The sequence below is a fragment of the Pteropus medius genome, unplaced genomic scaffold, assembly GCF_902729225.1.
Source record: "Pteropus medius unplaced genomic scaffold, Ma_sr-lr_union100, whole genome shotgun sequence".
Classification (NCBI taxonomy): domain Eukaryota; kingdom Metazoa; phylum Chordata; class Mammalia; order Chiroptera; family Pteropodidae; genus Pteropus; species Pteropus medius.
In genome coordinates, this window is record NW_024355687.1 from 31,150 (window position 1) to 45,804 (window position 14,655).

Here is a 14,655-nt window from a genome sequence, read left to right on the forward strand (position 1 = left end):
ATGACTATGTTTCTAGCCCTTTGGATCCACATAATCTTCAGATGAACACTTTTGACATGGAGACTTCAGAATTACTGCCCTGAATGTTAAAACGGGACTATGGAATTCAGAATTACGAACAAGGGTGCACCGATGAGCCAAAACATCACTCCTTCTTTTTTGCTCACCCAGATTCTTGGTCTTGGAGAATGGAGAACGCTTGGTGTGGGCGGGAAGGGGGAGCTTCAGAGTACATGCATGTGGGCACACACATGTGTTCACTCATATACAAGACCAGAGATCCTTGAAGGAAGGATGGTGGTACAAGGAAAAGGGACTCTAAGTACCTACTCTAAGTATCAGAATGAGAGATGCCCTGTGAATATGTCCCACGGGACACCGAAGCTTTAAAGTTAGCAGTTTATCCATGACCCTCCTAACAGATCCCCAAATATGGGTGGCTATTGTTTTCCATGGTCAAAATATTGGGATCTGTGCTTTCCTCCTGGGATTATATAGAACAGCAATGGATCCCAAAAGGAAGGTACGAGATACTCAGATCTGTCTTCAGGAGTGCCCTTTCTGCAGGAGGGGCATTTCTGTTAGGTAACCATATTTGTTCATGTGATCTTTTGGGGCATCAGCTGGTGCTGGGTATTGCTGTGTGAGAACATTCTATTTGGTCCCAAAGTCCTGCCCTCTGCCTTCTCTTTATTTATTCAGATTGGGTTATGACTGAGAGGATCAAAGCTTTACTTCTAACTTCCAGTTGATTGATTTCAGTCACAGCCTTACATACTATTATCTGAGCACTGCTAGGGGCAGGGGGCAGTTGGGGTTAGGAGCAGGATCTCTAGACTCTGACACCCACTGCACAGCCTGGTCTCAGCTCTGCCACTTTGCGTCTGAGTCTCTGTGCCTTCATTTGTAAAATGGGAATATTAGTATCTGCCTTTACAGGATGATTCCAGGGGATTACATAAAAAGTGTGGTAAAGTGCATAGCACCATACTTTGCACATAGTACGTGCTCAACAATTACATATTCTTCTTAATGTTTTTGTTCACCTCTCTCCTCTGTTTCGGCTAGGACATCAGAATTTCTCCTAAGTGTCTTTCTTCCCCTGGGCCTTGTTCCTGTGTAACGAGTATCATTTAACTTCTGTTTCGTTATCTATTTTAGTATCATATACAGAGTTCTCACAGCCTCTCTGAATGAATACATATGTGTCCTCAGACAACCTTCCATGCACCCATACTCAGGTGGGTTCCCCTTTCCCACCATGCTCTACTACAGAGACATTCATTTTCTTCTTAGCCTGTTTCACAACCTCTAATGTTTCGGTTTATATGTTTAGATTGTCGGCCTGTCTCTCTTGATGGAGCATGAGTGCTGGGGAGGTAGGAGACTCATCTGTAGTGTTCTCTGTCGGAGCCTCCAGGCCCAGTGCTGTGCCAGTCTCAATGAATATTTGTTGGATGAATAAATCAAAGATAACCGAACTGCAGAGAAGGACATTCTTAAAGGTTTCCATGAGCCAAAGGTGGGCTTACGATATCATGTTCTTTTCTTACTAAAAGGTATATTCGCCTTTGTCCTTTATTTCTGGTAAAGAAGTCTAATTTGTCATCACATAGCCTTTTTACCTCGTGGGTAATATTCTCTTGGCCCATGAAAATACTAATTTAATGAAGTCAAAGGTGCTCGAGATGCTTTGCCGTCTCCGTTCACTCAAGAATGTGAGTTAAGTGGTTGATAAAGAATTCCAGCAGTTAAACTGTTGTTGTCTATTAAGAAACCTAGCAAAGCTCTGCCTTCTTTATTTCCAAAAGTATGTGTCCCACCACCTTTAACCGATTAGCAGATATAGTCGTATGACACAATCAAACATTAACTTGGTGTATAGATTGGTTCTTGCAACATCTAAGTGGGAGAGAATAAACCTCTGGCAGATGAAAGTCTTGGTAGCAAAGGCAGGGCCACCATGGCGGCAGGACCCCAGAGTCCACGTCTGCTTGTCCTGGGCCTGCTACTGTGTGTGCTAGGCCTCTCTGTGTCCCAGGGCAGGAAGCTCTTGTTGGTCCCACTGGATGGCAGCCACTGGCTAAGCATGCATGGGGTCATTCGGCAGCTGCATCAGAGAGGACATGACCTAGTGGTCTTAGCGTCTGTCGCCTCCGTGTACATTACGGAAGGAGCATTCTACACCTTGAAGAGGTACCCGGCGCCATTCAAAAGAGAGGACTTGGAAGCGTCTTTTATCAGTCTTGGGCGTGCTGTATTTGAGAACCAGCCTTTTTTACAGCGTGTGGTCAAAACGTACAAGAAAGTCAAAAAGGACTCAGCTCTACTGTTGTCCATCTGCTCCCATTTACTGCACAACAAGGAGCTCATGACTTCCTTGGCAGAGGGCAACTTTGACGCTGTGTTGACAGACCCTTTCCTTCCTTGTGGCCCTATCGTGGCCCAGTACCTGGCTCTGCCTGCTGTGTTCTTCTCGAATGCACTGCCATGCAGCCTGGATTTTCAAGGTACCCAGTGCCCCAACCCACCGTCCTATGTGCCCAGGCTTCTGTCATTTAATACAGATCGCATGACCTTCCTGCAGCGCGTTGAGAACACGCTCGTTGCCTTGTTAGAGAACTTTCTGTGCAGTGCAGTTTATTCTCCGTATGCATCACTTGCCTCAGAAGTCCTTCAGAAAGATGTGACTGTCCAGGACCTTTTGAGCTCTGCATCTATCTGGCTTCTCAGAAGTGACTTTGTGAAGAATTACCCCAGGCCCATCATGCCCAATATAGTTTTTATTGGTGGGATCAACTGTGCTAGCCAAAAACCATTGTCCCGGGTGTGTAATTTGGGAAAATTTTAAGTCTATATTTTGCGAGCACTCTGCACAGATGAACTTGCCACAGATGTATGCTGAACGACCATGCCTAGATGGTTTCAAATGTCCTCTTTTGTTAATTAATGTCTTGCCAGTCTTCCAGGTTGAGTTGTAATTTATATCTGTCTTTGGGATCATCTTCTGGGTTATTTTATTGAATCTGGGACTTTAGGAAAGTAAATATTGGGCGTTTTATTTGGTGGGATCCAGTGGATTGTTGCCAAGTAGAGGCAACAAGAATTACATGCCATACCCACAGAGCACTGGGTTCAGCGTTCTTTGCGGAGAACAAAGGCGTGCAGGGTGCACCTCGCCTGTGATTGGGTCGGGCGCGTGAGGTTCGTGATTGCTGCAAAAATTTTTGGCATTTATAGATCCCAGCAGGGAAAACTGACTTTATGTTTCTGGTTAAAGCTCCAGCTTCTAGATATTCCAGCTTCCTAAGCTGGCTCCTGTGGTCCCTTTTTCTCTAATAAAGCAGTCTTCAGCCTTTGATGGAAAGCTAAAGTGCATTCTCCGAGCCAGAAAGGAGCTGACTTGTAGAGAGAAGTCTCTGCTCCTCTCCCCTGATCAAGCCCATTTTCATGTAAATGAGGACTCCAAATCCTTGCAGTTTGATTGTCTAAAAAGCACTGTCCTGATTGGTCACCAGCCTCCCTAATTGGTTGGTGAAGACGCTGATGGGAATATAACTGTACAGCTTTGATTGGACAGGGAAAGTCTTAGTCTTGTTGGTTGAAATAGCATTCCAGGAGCTCCTCTGTAAGGGTTGACTCAGATGGCGGGGACACAGTGCAGGCAGATGGTTCAGTACAGGAGGCAGCTAAGTGCAGGCTTCTTCCTGAAGCATGGTTTGCATGAGAGGTCCCTGCTTAAAAACAGCGGCTAGGCCATTCGAGCCCAGTTAGCCACCAGGAGCCCTTCTTGGTAGTTATCTTCTTTCTCAGGGTCCACATACTCTACACTTGCATTCATCTTGTGAAGATGGTCTTATTCCCAATGCTCTTGGTAAAAGTCCTGAACTTTAAGAATAAAGTCTTTATTCAATAAAGAGAGTCCACAGAGAGAGCACAGCTTTGTGTTGGACACATCTTTGGGATGCCTGAAAGACAAAAGGTGATAGACCAACATTTAGAGGAAAGGAACGAGACTCAAGAATTCCAAGATGTCATTCCTCTCTCAGGCTGAGAATCCATCTCTGTGGACATGCAGCAATTCAGAGCTGATATCCATACATGCATGTTGGGTCCAGGAAAAGAAGCCAAACAGAAGACCAGTGAGAACAGAGACCTGAAGATGGCGTGGAGAAGAAAGACCGGTAACCAGGGAAGTTTGCACTCTGAGTGTGTAATGAAAAAACGACATGTTTGCAAGATGCTGTCTAAGTGCTTAATAAGGATTCTTGCAAAACAAGAGACATTTGGGAAGAGAAAATCTAATAAAAGCCCGTAACGAAAATTACTGAACTCTCAGCAAAAGTTAGGAACTATTTTAAAGACTTCATTGGATTGAACAAGTGCTTTCATTTTAGAACCAGCCCCATTTTTTTTTGGAAGGTGATAATAGGTGGGGGGATCGAGGGTTATTTTCAGTTAACCTGCTATTCCAGAGTCTGTGAAGTTGCGGTGGAGTTCAGGGGAAATTTTGCCAAGCAGGGGGTTGCCCTACCCGTTATTGAATCCCATAAGAGCTGGCCCAGAACGCTTCGGCCATGATAACACAAACTGCGCAGTTTGCCTTTGTGATCTGGAAGATGAACTTCCGTGCCATTTAAACTTTAGCCAAGTGCTGTTATTTAACTTTGGGTGTTTATGGTCCTGTGGTTTCCATTGTGTAATCACACCCTGCTGATTGCCAAGCAGGGGTGTGTGGGGTGGGGTCGGCTGCAAGGAGAGGAAATTAGATCCAGCCCTTTCTAAACAAGTTTAAATGCAAGAGTGAGTTTCATGAAGGGGCAAAGGTCCTAAGAAATTAGATAAAACATTTACCTTCATCCAGGAGAAAGAACTTAAATGATGCTTGGAGCTGAACTCTCTCTCTCCAGGGATGAGGGATGTGGTGCAGATCCTAAAGAGGAAGGACCTTGGAAAAATCGTCCTCAGGATGCTCTCACCACAAATCCAAATGCACTGTGGTGGCAGAGGCGATGATCCTGGCCTCCTTGACCTTTCAGAGGATCTTGATGGAAGAGGTTGAGAGACACAGAAACTAGGAGCCAGAGGTCTCAAAGAGAGCCTGGGGCTCGGGATGGTGGATAAGTCAGTGGCTGCGCCACACAGGAAGGCCGGTCAGTGTTCAGGCTTTCCTAGTCATGCTCAGAATCAAGCTGCGTAGAGGTCTCTGAAAACCGTGCATGCCAAGCCCTGTCGGAAGCCTCCTACATCTCACATCCAGGAAGACCAATGTCCCGGCTTGTCCAGGACTCTCTGTGTTTTAACACTGGAAGTCCCATGCTCCCAAGGTACTCTTCAGTTCTGGGCAAGCCCTGCCACATCACACCATCTCGCTAATGCCCTGGGCATTCTCTGGGAACGTAGAAAACCACTTGGAGACTCTTGGGGAGTTGGTTAGGTTATTGATAACCTACGGTTGGGGAGAAATCACCCTACTCATGCCTTGTCCAATTTCTTCTCAGTAAATTACTACTCTGCGTGTGCGCGTGCCCCTGCACATGCGTGCATGCAGGAGTGTGCCTGTGTATGTGTGCATGTATTGTGTATGTTTCCTGAAGATTGGAGCACTCTGGATTTGGGCACTGATCAGGCTGAGCTAAGATTATGGCCAATGGTAGAAGCTAGGAGCTTCCTTAACTTCCTTCTTGAGACACGAATATTTCAGCACTGTAGTTAATGGTGCCTTTCTTCTGATTGCTGTGTCCTTTCAGAGGTTTTGTTTGACACTCGTCTTTAAAGTCTAGTCATTACTTCAGCGATAGGCCTTCGAAAGGTCATAATCTATAATATCAATTTACCGTTTGGAAATCCCTGCCATCACTGTTTCTCACCCCTATACACACAATTTCTAAAATCCTCCCTTCCTGCTTCCTCCAAGAGAATCATAGATTACTTATTTCCTGGTAGTTGTGACATTTATTATTAACTGGAAAATCACGTACTCTTTATAGTTCAAATATACCAAAACTCTACTGAAAAAAATTACCCCTTGATAGAAAAGATGACTTAACGGCAGTAGGACGCCATTGGCGGTGGGAAGGACTTTGAATCAGTTCAGCTCCCGGTTTTCTAATGATGCTGTCTTTCATGCAGCAGGGAAGCAAGCGGGTATGATGTGTAGAGGGCTTGTCACACAGACCCCTCTCTGTTCTTCCCTCCTTATTCCTTCGGTCATCTGGCCCAGAAGTTCCTTCAGAAACAATCCCTATTGTTGTATTGAGCTTCATCCTTAAAACGCCAAGGCTGTAATGCCATTGGTGGACTTCACTGGAAACAGTGGAGTGTCCTTCTAGGTGTGACCTTCCTTGGATGAACATGTTGCTATAAGGGATCAGCTTCTGGAACAGGACACAAGCACTGTGTGAGGGTCGTATGCTGGGTGGGTTGGGACTCAGTGCCTGCTTGTCTTTCCCACCGGTGGCTTCATAGCTTAGGATTTACTCATATGTCCTTGCCCTTCTCTGAACAGTGCAGAAAGAGCTCGTATTGCTGGTGCACACTTGGCCAGGGTTTCTGTCCCCCACTTTGTACCTTTCATAGGGAAGAACATTTTTTTTTTATGTTACGTTATGGAACCAGCAAAGAAAGATTCAAATATATTTCTGCATACTCTTGCTAAGGTAGGGCAGTTGATTTACATGCCTTAGAAAGCTCTTATCCAGGAAAGGTGGGAAAATGTAAGGCTGGTTGGATAAATTTCTGCACAGAGTTGACATGAATATGATCTTTAATCATCCAAATGTATTCGCTGCCATGTGGAAGACTCTGCTACAGGTTGCAGGGAAGCAGAGTTGTTAAAGGTTGTCTTCGCTATTTGAGTTATTTTTTTCTTAACTGTGAGCCTAATCCTTAACACTGTAGCTTTGTGCTTTGACTGTATTAATTCTTTCTACATAAAAAGAATATTCCAGAACGCTTGAAAAGTGATACAGATCTTCACTGCAGACTTTTTTAAAGGGTCAGTGCGGGAGTTTTAGGCTCCATTGGAGAGCTTCCCGAAATCCCCTTTGAACAACTTTCCTCTCTCCCAGTGTCTCCGTCATAGCTAAAAGGCTCTCCCCTCTCTCCATGATGCCTGCTCACCTTACTTCCTCCTTCCCCACTGCCTTCTGCTCGCTCCTTCTGCCCTCTTCCCCAAAGCCTACTCTCTCCCCAAGAACTTCCCAGCTACCAAGAATCCTTGTGGAATAGATCTGGTCTTCTCACTGTTTTCTTTTTGGAAAATTAGCACATTACCTGGATTCTACATCTCAAAGAAGAACCCAAGAGATAATCCTGTATTCGAGAAGCCTTCCTTCTTTGAAAGGGAGTAGGGGAGGGAGAAATGCTGTAATGGACGCTAATACTTTGTGTCTCATTCACTAACACACACATCTTTACTCATATTCTTAGAAGATATCTGATTCATAGCTTAAGATCTGGAGTCACCCAAAGAATATGACAAAAAAAAAAAATTAACTGGAAATTTCTCTTCTGGCTCTAGGAATTTGAAGCCTATATTAACGCTTCTGGAGAACATGGGATTGTGGTTTTCTCTTTGGGATCGATGGTCTCAGAAATTCCGGAGAAGAAAGCTATGCAAATTGCTGATGCTTTGGGAAAAATACCTCAGACGGTACGAAGATTCTATTCAATTCCTTCATTATCTATCTCCACAAGGGTTCTAACCCTAGACATTCAGTCTCTAAACTAATTCTCTTAGGTGGACTTCACACTTGGGATTTCCCTGCTTCTTCTCAATTATTAATCCAAAGTTCTTCTTTTTGCAATTTCAATTCTGGTTACCCTATGGTTCGCTTTGCTTGGAGGTCTCATTTACCCTAACAGACTCAAAAGTGTATTAAGGAGAATTTATTTTAAAAATAAAATAAACAGGATAGTATTAAACAGAAATATTTCTACAAAAAAGCTGTTGGTTAGGACAACTAGATTTATTTCTTATAGTTGTACTTTTGTAGTTCTACATCCACTCATTTTATTAAGTAAACTTTCCCTTGGAGTGCAGAAATGTACAAAACATTTCAATGTACAGCTTGATGAATTTTCACAAGTTCACCAAATGTTACCAGCCTCCAGAGCCTCCTTAGTCACTACACCTGTCACCCCTGCCAAGATTATGTTCATTCAGAGGACACCACTTTCTAGCTACTGTAGCAGATGAAAAAAAAAAAAAAGTCAGATTATGTTTTTTAAACCCTCTTCTTGTCTGCAAGGTGTTATGGCGGTACACTGGACCTCGACCATCGAATCTTGCGAAGAATACGATCCTTGTCAAGTGGCTGCCCCAAAATGATCTGCTTGGTATGTGGAGAAGATTTGATGTGTAGGTCGAATCAAGGTTAAATTAAGAAAGCGGCTTAGGCACAGTTGTTCTCAAGGATTGTTTAGCTGGAAAATATTATGGCCAACATATTCTACATTGCTCATTACCCAGTGGAGCATCACAACCCACATATTATTCTGCAAACTCTGCAGGGCCACATGTGTAGAGCACCAAGTTCTTAGAGTGCTTTCAGAGTCTAGATGCTGTCAGAATGTGAAACACAAGGAGTTGACTGCCGGCACCCTCCCTTTTTGCTCCCCAGGTCACCCGATGACTCGCGCCTTTATCACACATTCTGGCTCCCACGGTATTTATGAAGGAATATGCAATGGCGTCCCGATGGTGATGATGCCTTTGTTTGGTGATCAGATGGACAACGCGAAGCGCATGGAGACCCGGGGAGCGGGAGTGACCTTGAACGTCCTGGAAATGACTTCTGAAGATTTAGCAAATGCCCTTAAAACTGTCATCAGTGACAAAAGGTAAGAGAGAAGGTACAGAGGACTACTACCTGTGTTTTGGCCGTCGTATTCACAATAAATGTTCAAATGTGAAAATACATAAACATCTAATTTATCAATAAGACAAGTTAGGGGTTATTATTATTCCTTTTATAAAAGGATGCTTTGATTCCTATAGAATTTACCATAGAAATGATATGAAATATTATGTTTCTTGATAGATTTAACCATAGAAATGATATAAAATATTCTCTTTCTTGATAGATTTAAAACTTAATTTAAAAAAAAGTCAATGGATGCCTGATCTATAAGTTTCTGCAAAGAGAGAAATATTCCATTATAAGAAGGTAGTATCCATAAGATAAAAAAAGCCAAGAACTTAGAAGCACAGCTTTTCCCAGCACTGAAACCTGTGAGAAATTTTGCCCATGTGGATTTAATATAAGGGATGTGTGTGACGTGATATCAGTTAAAATAAAAGGCTTATAATAGGAGGAGAAACAAATGGCATGGATGCCAGAGGCTCTATTCATCTCTCTGGCGACCAAATCAAAGTTGTGACAGAAACAAGGAGCAGCAGCAAGAAAAAATTGCCTGGGATCTAGAAGAACAAGCCATACAACTAGGGAGAAATCCGAGAAAGCACCGTGAAATGGCAGAAGTTGGGATGGAGTGAGGGCATGGGGGCGCCCCTTCCCCAGCGGCTGAGTGAGACGGAGGCTGTGGTAGCAGCTGCTGCAGACGCTTCTTGAAGGGGCCATGGCCATGAGCGGATTTTCGCGGTGACAGACCTGCTCGCTCTGAGCACCAGTGCCAACCCCGGCTGCACACAGGGGGCACCAGGAACTTACAGGGAGACACTGTCAGAGTGAGGGCCGAGGTGAGACTCGCTCTGTCCAGAAGTGCCGGCGGTATCCACTGAGCCCTCCCCACTCCCAGTGTGCGGACACAGCGCCGCCATAGCCCAGATGGAATGAAATTGGATAACAGAGGTCGCCCCGCCCCGAGGATTCCCTGAAACCCCACCTCCCCCAACCCGGGCCCCACCCAAGCCACATCCACGTGTGTCCTCAGCAACTCAGGTGCTCCTCGCTGAGACTCACACTGGTGGAGGCAGCTGGACTCGGTTTCTGGCGTGGCCCTTTGATGCCACTATAAGCACAGCATCGGTGGATTTTGCTTGCTGAATCTGAACAGGTGACCCCGGAGGGGTAGAGGCTTGGGCTAAATTTGGCCTGCAGCTGAACCCCTGTCAGGACTGTGCCACTGGACATCTACTTCACAAATCCACACTCATAAGACCGGGAGACTTGGAAGCTTTGCTTAGTACAGAGAAACAGACATGGAAAGGCAGCAAAATGGGAATACAAAGGAGCAGAAACCATATGACAGAACAGAACAGACATCCAGATATAATGGAGTCAAGTAATCTAACAGACGCAGAGTTCAAAAGACTAGTTATAAAGATACTCAAAGAACTTGTGGGAAATGTAGAGAGCTTCAACAAAGAGATAAAAATGGAAATGGAAATTATAAAAGGGAACCGGTCTGAAATGGACCACTCATGCTCTGAGATGAGAAGTATATTAAATGGAATAAATGAAGGAATAAACAAAGTGAAGAAAGGAGAGGACCACATGCCCTATCTAGAGGACAGGAAGCCAATCAGGACGCTCAGATAGAATGGCACGAAAAAAGATGCCAAGACTATAAAAATAATTTCAGGAGGATATGGAACACCATTAAGGCTCCAAATAGTCATCTGATCGGTGTAAGTGAAGAAGATCAAGATGTTGAACAGCTGTTTGAAGAAATAATGATGGAAAACTTCTCTAACCTGGTGAAGGAAATGGACATAAAACCCCAGGAGGCTCAGAGGATTCCAAAAATCAGGGACCCGAAGTGGCCCACACCAAGACACATCATAATTAAAATGCCGAAGATTAAATACAAAGAAACAATATGAAAAGCAGCAAGAGAAAAACAAATAGTTACTATAAGGGAACACCCACCCATAGGACTGGCAGCTGATTTCTCAAAAGAAACTATGCAGGACAGAAAGGCTTGACAGAACATATTCAACGGGATGAAGATCCAGGATATGCAACCAAGAATAATTTATCCAGCAAAGCTATCATTTAGAGTTGAAGGAAAGATAAGGAGCTTCCCAGACAAAAATAAACTAAAGGAATTTATCACCATCAAGCCAGAGTTACAGGAAATGTTGGAGGGACTTCTTGAAGAAGAAAAAACATGTATCAAAAACAAGAATAAAGAACTGGTAACAACTACATTCTTATCAATAAGTACCGTCAATGGAGAAGAATTAAGCGCTCCAACCAAAAGATAGAGTGGCTGAAAAGATAAGAAAACAAGACCCCTACATATGAAAGGGAAGGGAATGGAAAAAGATATTGCTTTGATGAACCTAGAAGGTATTTAAGTCAGACAGAGAAAGATAAACACTGTATGATTTCTTATCTGCGGAATTTAAGGAATCAAAAGAACAAACTAATCAAAAACAGACTTGCAAATATAATGGACAATTTGGTGACAGAGAGAGGAGAGAGAGGTTTGTGGGGCTGGGAGAATTGGGTGAAGGGTTAAAGAAGTACAAATTCATAACTGATGGATGGTCATGGGGATGGGAAGCATGGCGTAAGGATTGCAATTAGCATTACTACATTGGTTAGATGTCTAACCAATGTACTGCATACTTGAAACTATTTAAAATTTATAAAAAGTCTTATAATAAAAGCAAGATGGGGATGTTCAAAGACTCTGAAAATGATTCAAAGGGCAGACGCCATCAGATCAAATGATCTTTGCGTGAAATTTATTCTATAGCGGCCAAGCTCACGAGTGATATTGGCTGATCAAAAGCTTAGGGAAAGGAGTGATGGCCAGGGGCAGCCTTCATCCAACAATCAATAATGCATGTGTGTGCACACTTGTGTGTGTGCGTGTGTGCATGTGCGTGCATGTGTGAGTGCATGTCTGTGTGTGTGTGTGTGTGCGCGCGCTCGCACGCACGTGTCTCTGAGAATGTCAGGAGCCTTTACCTGTAGTTGCTTCATTTTAGGAGAGACATCAGGAGAGCGGATGTGAAAGCCCGGAGTGTGTTTAAGTGGGAGGAGACATGACACAGGGGGACACACGGATCCGAGACAAAGGAAAATGGGGAAGAAATGATGGTACCCACATGCATGTGGTGCCAGAGGATAATAAAAAGCATGTCTACGTAAGCCCAGCGTAAAGTGCTGAGCAACACACTGCCCAGAGCCGTTGGTTTGGTTCTTGTCCCTTCACTCCCATTGGCTGCTCTGGCAGCCCAGCTTGTCAGCGTCAGGCCATGCTGCTCACACACCAATACAATCAAAACCCGTTTCTCGCCATGTGCTGATGAAATTCTTTCTTGCGGTTTACATTAGTAATATAATTTTGATCTTTTGTTTAGTGGTATAGACAACTGCCTGAAACCTAAAATTGACTTGGTAGAAATTCTGTAGTACAGTATTATTATTTAAAAAACACTAATCTATTAGCCTAAATGATCAACTAACTTTATCTATTTATTTTTGATCCATCTCTGTCTGATCGTGAATCTCCATGTTCCCAACACTCTAAGTTTAGACTGTACCTACATAAAGAAAAGTGGAAAACATTTAAACGGATTATGCAACCAGACCATAAGAGGTACTCAATAAATATCGAATGAATGAATGAAAGTCTAAGACAATCTATCTTGAGTAAGAGAAGATTTATATGAAAGGAAGATGTTTAACAGGATTTATGGCCAAATAGTAATATTACGCTAGAATAACGTATCCAAATAAAATGACAGACATGTTTAAGGACAGCAACGATCATCATTACTCCGGAAGAAAAGTGTCTTTTTTCTTTTTCTCCTCTTTTTTCTTTCCCTTTTCCTTTGCTTCTCCTCCCGCTCCCCCTCCTCCTTCTCTTCTTCCTCTTTCTTCTTCTAGAGAGTGTACACTAAGCGTTAAAGTATCTAACCCATTTAAAATTCAGATGTTGCGGTTCGGCTTTCAACACTGCGCAAAATGAACAGGAATCCGTTTTGCTTGAACGGGCTGCATAGACACAGCCTCATGAAAAGTTTAGCATTTGGGTGGTTTGATGTAGTAATAAATGGAAAGCATGCCATTGTCTTGGAGATGGCACTTAAAAATGGTTTGTACTTTGGCTAGATGTGACTCTGTAAAAATTTGAATGAGAAATCATTCCTCATTTCTGGCATGACCTTTTCATTTATTTCTTTACTATCAAGAAAGTACAATTTCCTACAAAATTATCACTAAATAGGAAAGAAGAAGAGTAGCAAGCAGATTTCGAATAATTTAAACTTATAATTTTGACTTCAGTTTTCTTTGTTTTTTAAGAGTGAAAGAACCTTGTGCACATGTGCGTATGTTTTCTTTTCTAGTTGTAATAGAGACACATTTCCTCTACCGAGTTTGGAACAATCCGGTAGCATTTTTAACCGGACGGAGGCAAGCGTGCAAACATAAAGGGAGGTTAGTTCACTTCCAGGCATTCATGTAACTAACTGTCTTTGTGTTTAGCTATAAAGAAAACATCATGCGCCTCTCCAGCCTTCACAAGGACCGCCCCGTCGAGCCGCTGGACCTCGCCGTATTCTGGGTGGAGTTCGTAATGAGGCACAAGGGGGCAAAACATCTGCGACCAGCAGCCCATGACCTCAACTGGTACCAGTACCACTCTTTGGATGTGATTGGCTTCCTCTTGGCTGTCGTGCTGGGAGTTGTCTTCATTGTCTGTAAATGTTGTGTCTTTGGCTACCGGAAATGTTTCGGGAAAAAAGAGCGAGCTAAGAAATCTCACAAATCCAAGGTGCAATGAGAAGTGTGGGTGACCCAAACTTGCAAGCAGACTCAGTGTTAAATTCATGTCATGTTTGTTGAAGAAATATTTTGTCATAAGTTAGACACCAGAAAGTGCTTTCTCTAAAAATAAAAAGAATGGCTAGTCATACCCGTAGGTAGAAATATTTGAATATGCTTTCTGCCCCCCTCCAGTACATTTAATCTGGACTATAACTGCTATCTTCCAAACGACTTGCCAAGAGGGTTAGACGGGTCTCTCCTCCACTCCGCATTACTTTTCTCACTCAGCACTGGGACCTGTTTGGGAGTTGCAGCTGCCCCCGCCTTGGATGACGCGTCTCACATCATCTGGCTTCTAACAGGATCTCCGGCCACGCCGTTGTGATCCGTTCCTTCAGTAATAATGGCAGGTCCTGATTGATGCTCATGCTTCACAGTTGTCACTTTGTGTAGTTAAAGAAGAAGACATTTATTCCTTTAATTGAGGTGTAGAGCCTTATACTTGACATGAATGAATCACACAGATTTCTTTGAGAACAGTGTATAATTTCTTCCGTGGGGAAAAAGGATAGTGTGTAAAATTGATGGGTGGTGTGTTTGAGAGGATGATCACTGCTTGTGTCAAATGGATCCGAATTTGATAAAAGCTCAAAGTACAGTGTCCGGCAAGTATATTTTTCCCTGGTGTTTCCCGCAACAAAAAGATATTAATAAATTTTGTTTCTTGGGTGTTCTTCTCCTCATTGGTGTCGTATTCACTTACTGTTAAATTACGTGTTCTCATTACAAAAGTAATGCATCGTTATGACAGAAAATTTGAAAAACACAGAGGTATACACATGCACACACCAGAAAATGAAAATTGCCCAAAGTCACGTTCCTCGGAAACAATCGCAGTTACTAGTTTGGCAAATGCAGATCAAATGTTGCCGCCACACCAAGTACAGCCCGTGCTGTCTGACAG

At 43.3% G+C, this 14,655-nt stretch overlaps 1 protein-coding gene across 3 annotated transcripts in view; it reads left to right on the forward strand.

The window, feature by feature from the left end:
- Window positions 1-14,434, forward strand: part of LOC120599871 (UDP-glucuronosyltransferase 1A1-like) — a 30,242-nt gene extending 15,808 nt beyond the window's left edge. For 2 of the 3 annotated variants that reach the window (XM_039859055.1, XM_039859054.1), the window contains exons 2-5: window positions 7,523-7,654; window positions 8,253-8,340; window positions 8,625-8,844; window positions 13,410-14,434. In XM_039859055.1, coding sequence (XP_039714989.1) covers window positions 7,523-7,654; window positions 8,253-8,340; window positions 8,625-8,844; window positions 13,410-13,707 — 738 coding nt within the window. In that variant the 3' untranslated portion in view covers window positions 13,708-14,434. Of the gene's footprint in view, window positions 1-1,925; window positions 2,828-7,522; window positions 7,655-8,252; window positions 8,341-8,624; window positions 8,845-13,409 lie in introns of those variants that run through there. The other variant, XM_039859053.1, reaches the window with a different exon arrangement.
- The last annotated feature ends 221 nt before the right edge of the window (window positions 14,435-14,655 follow it).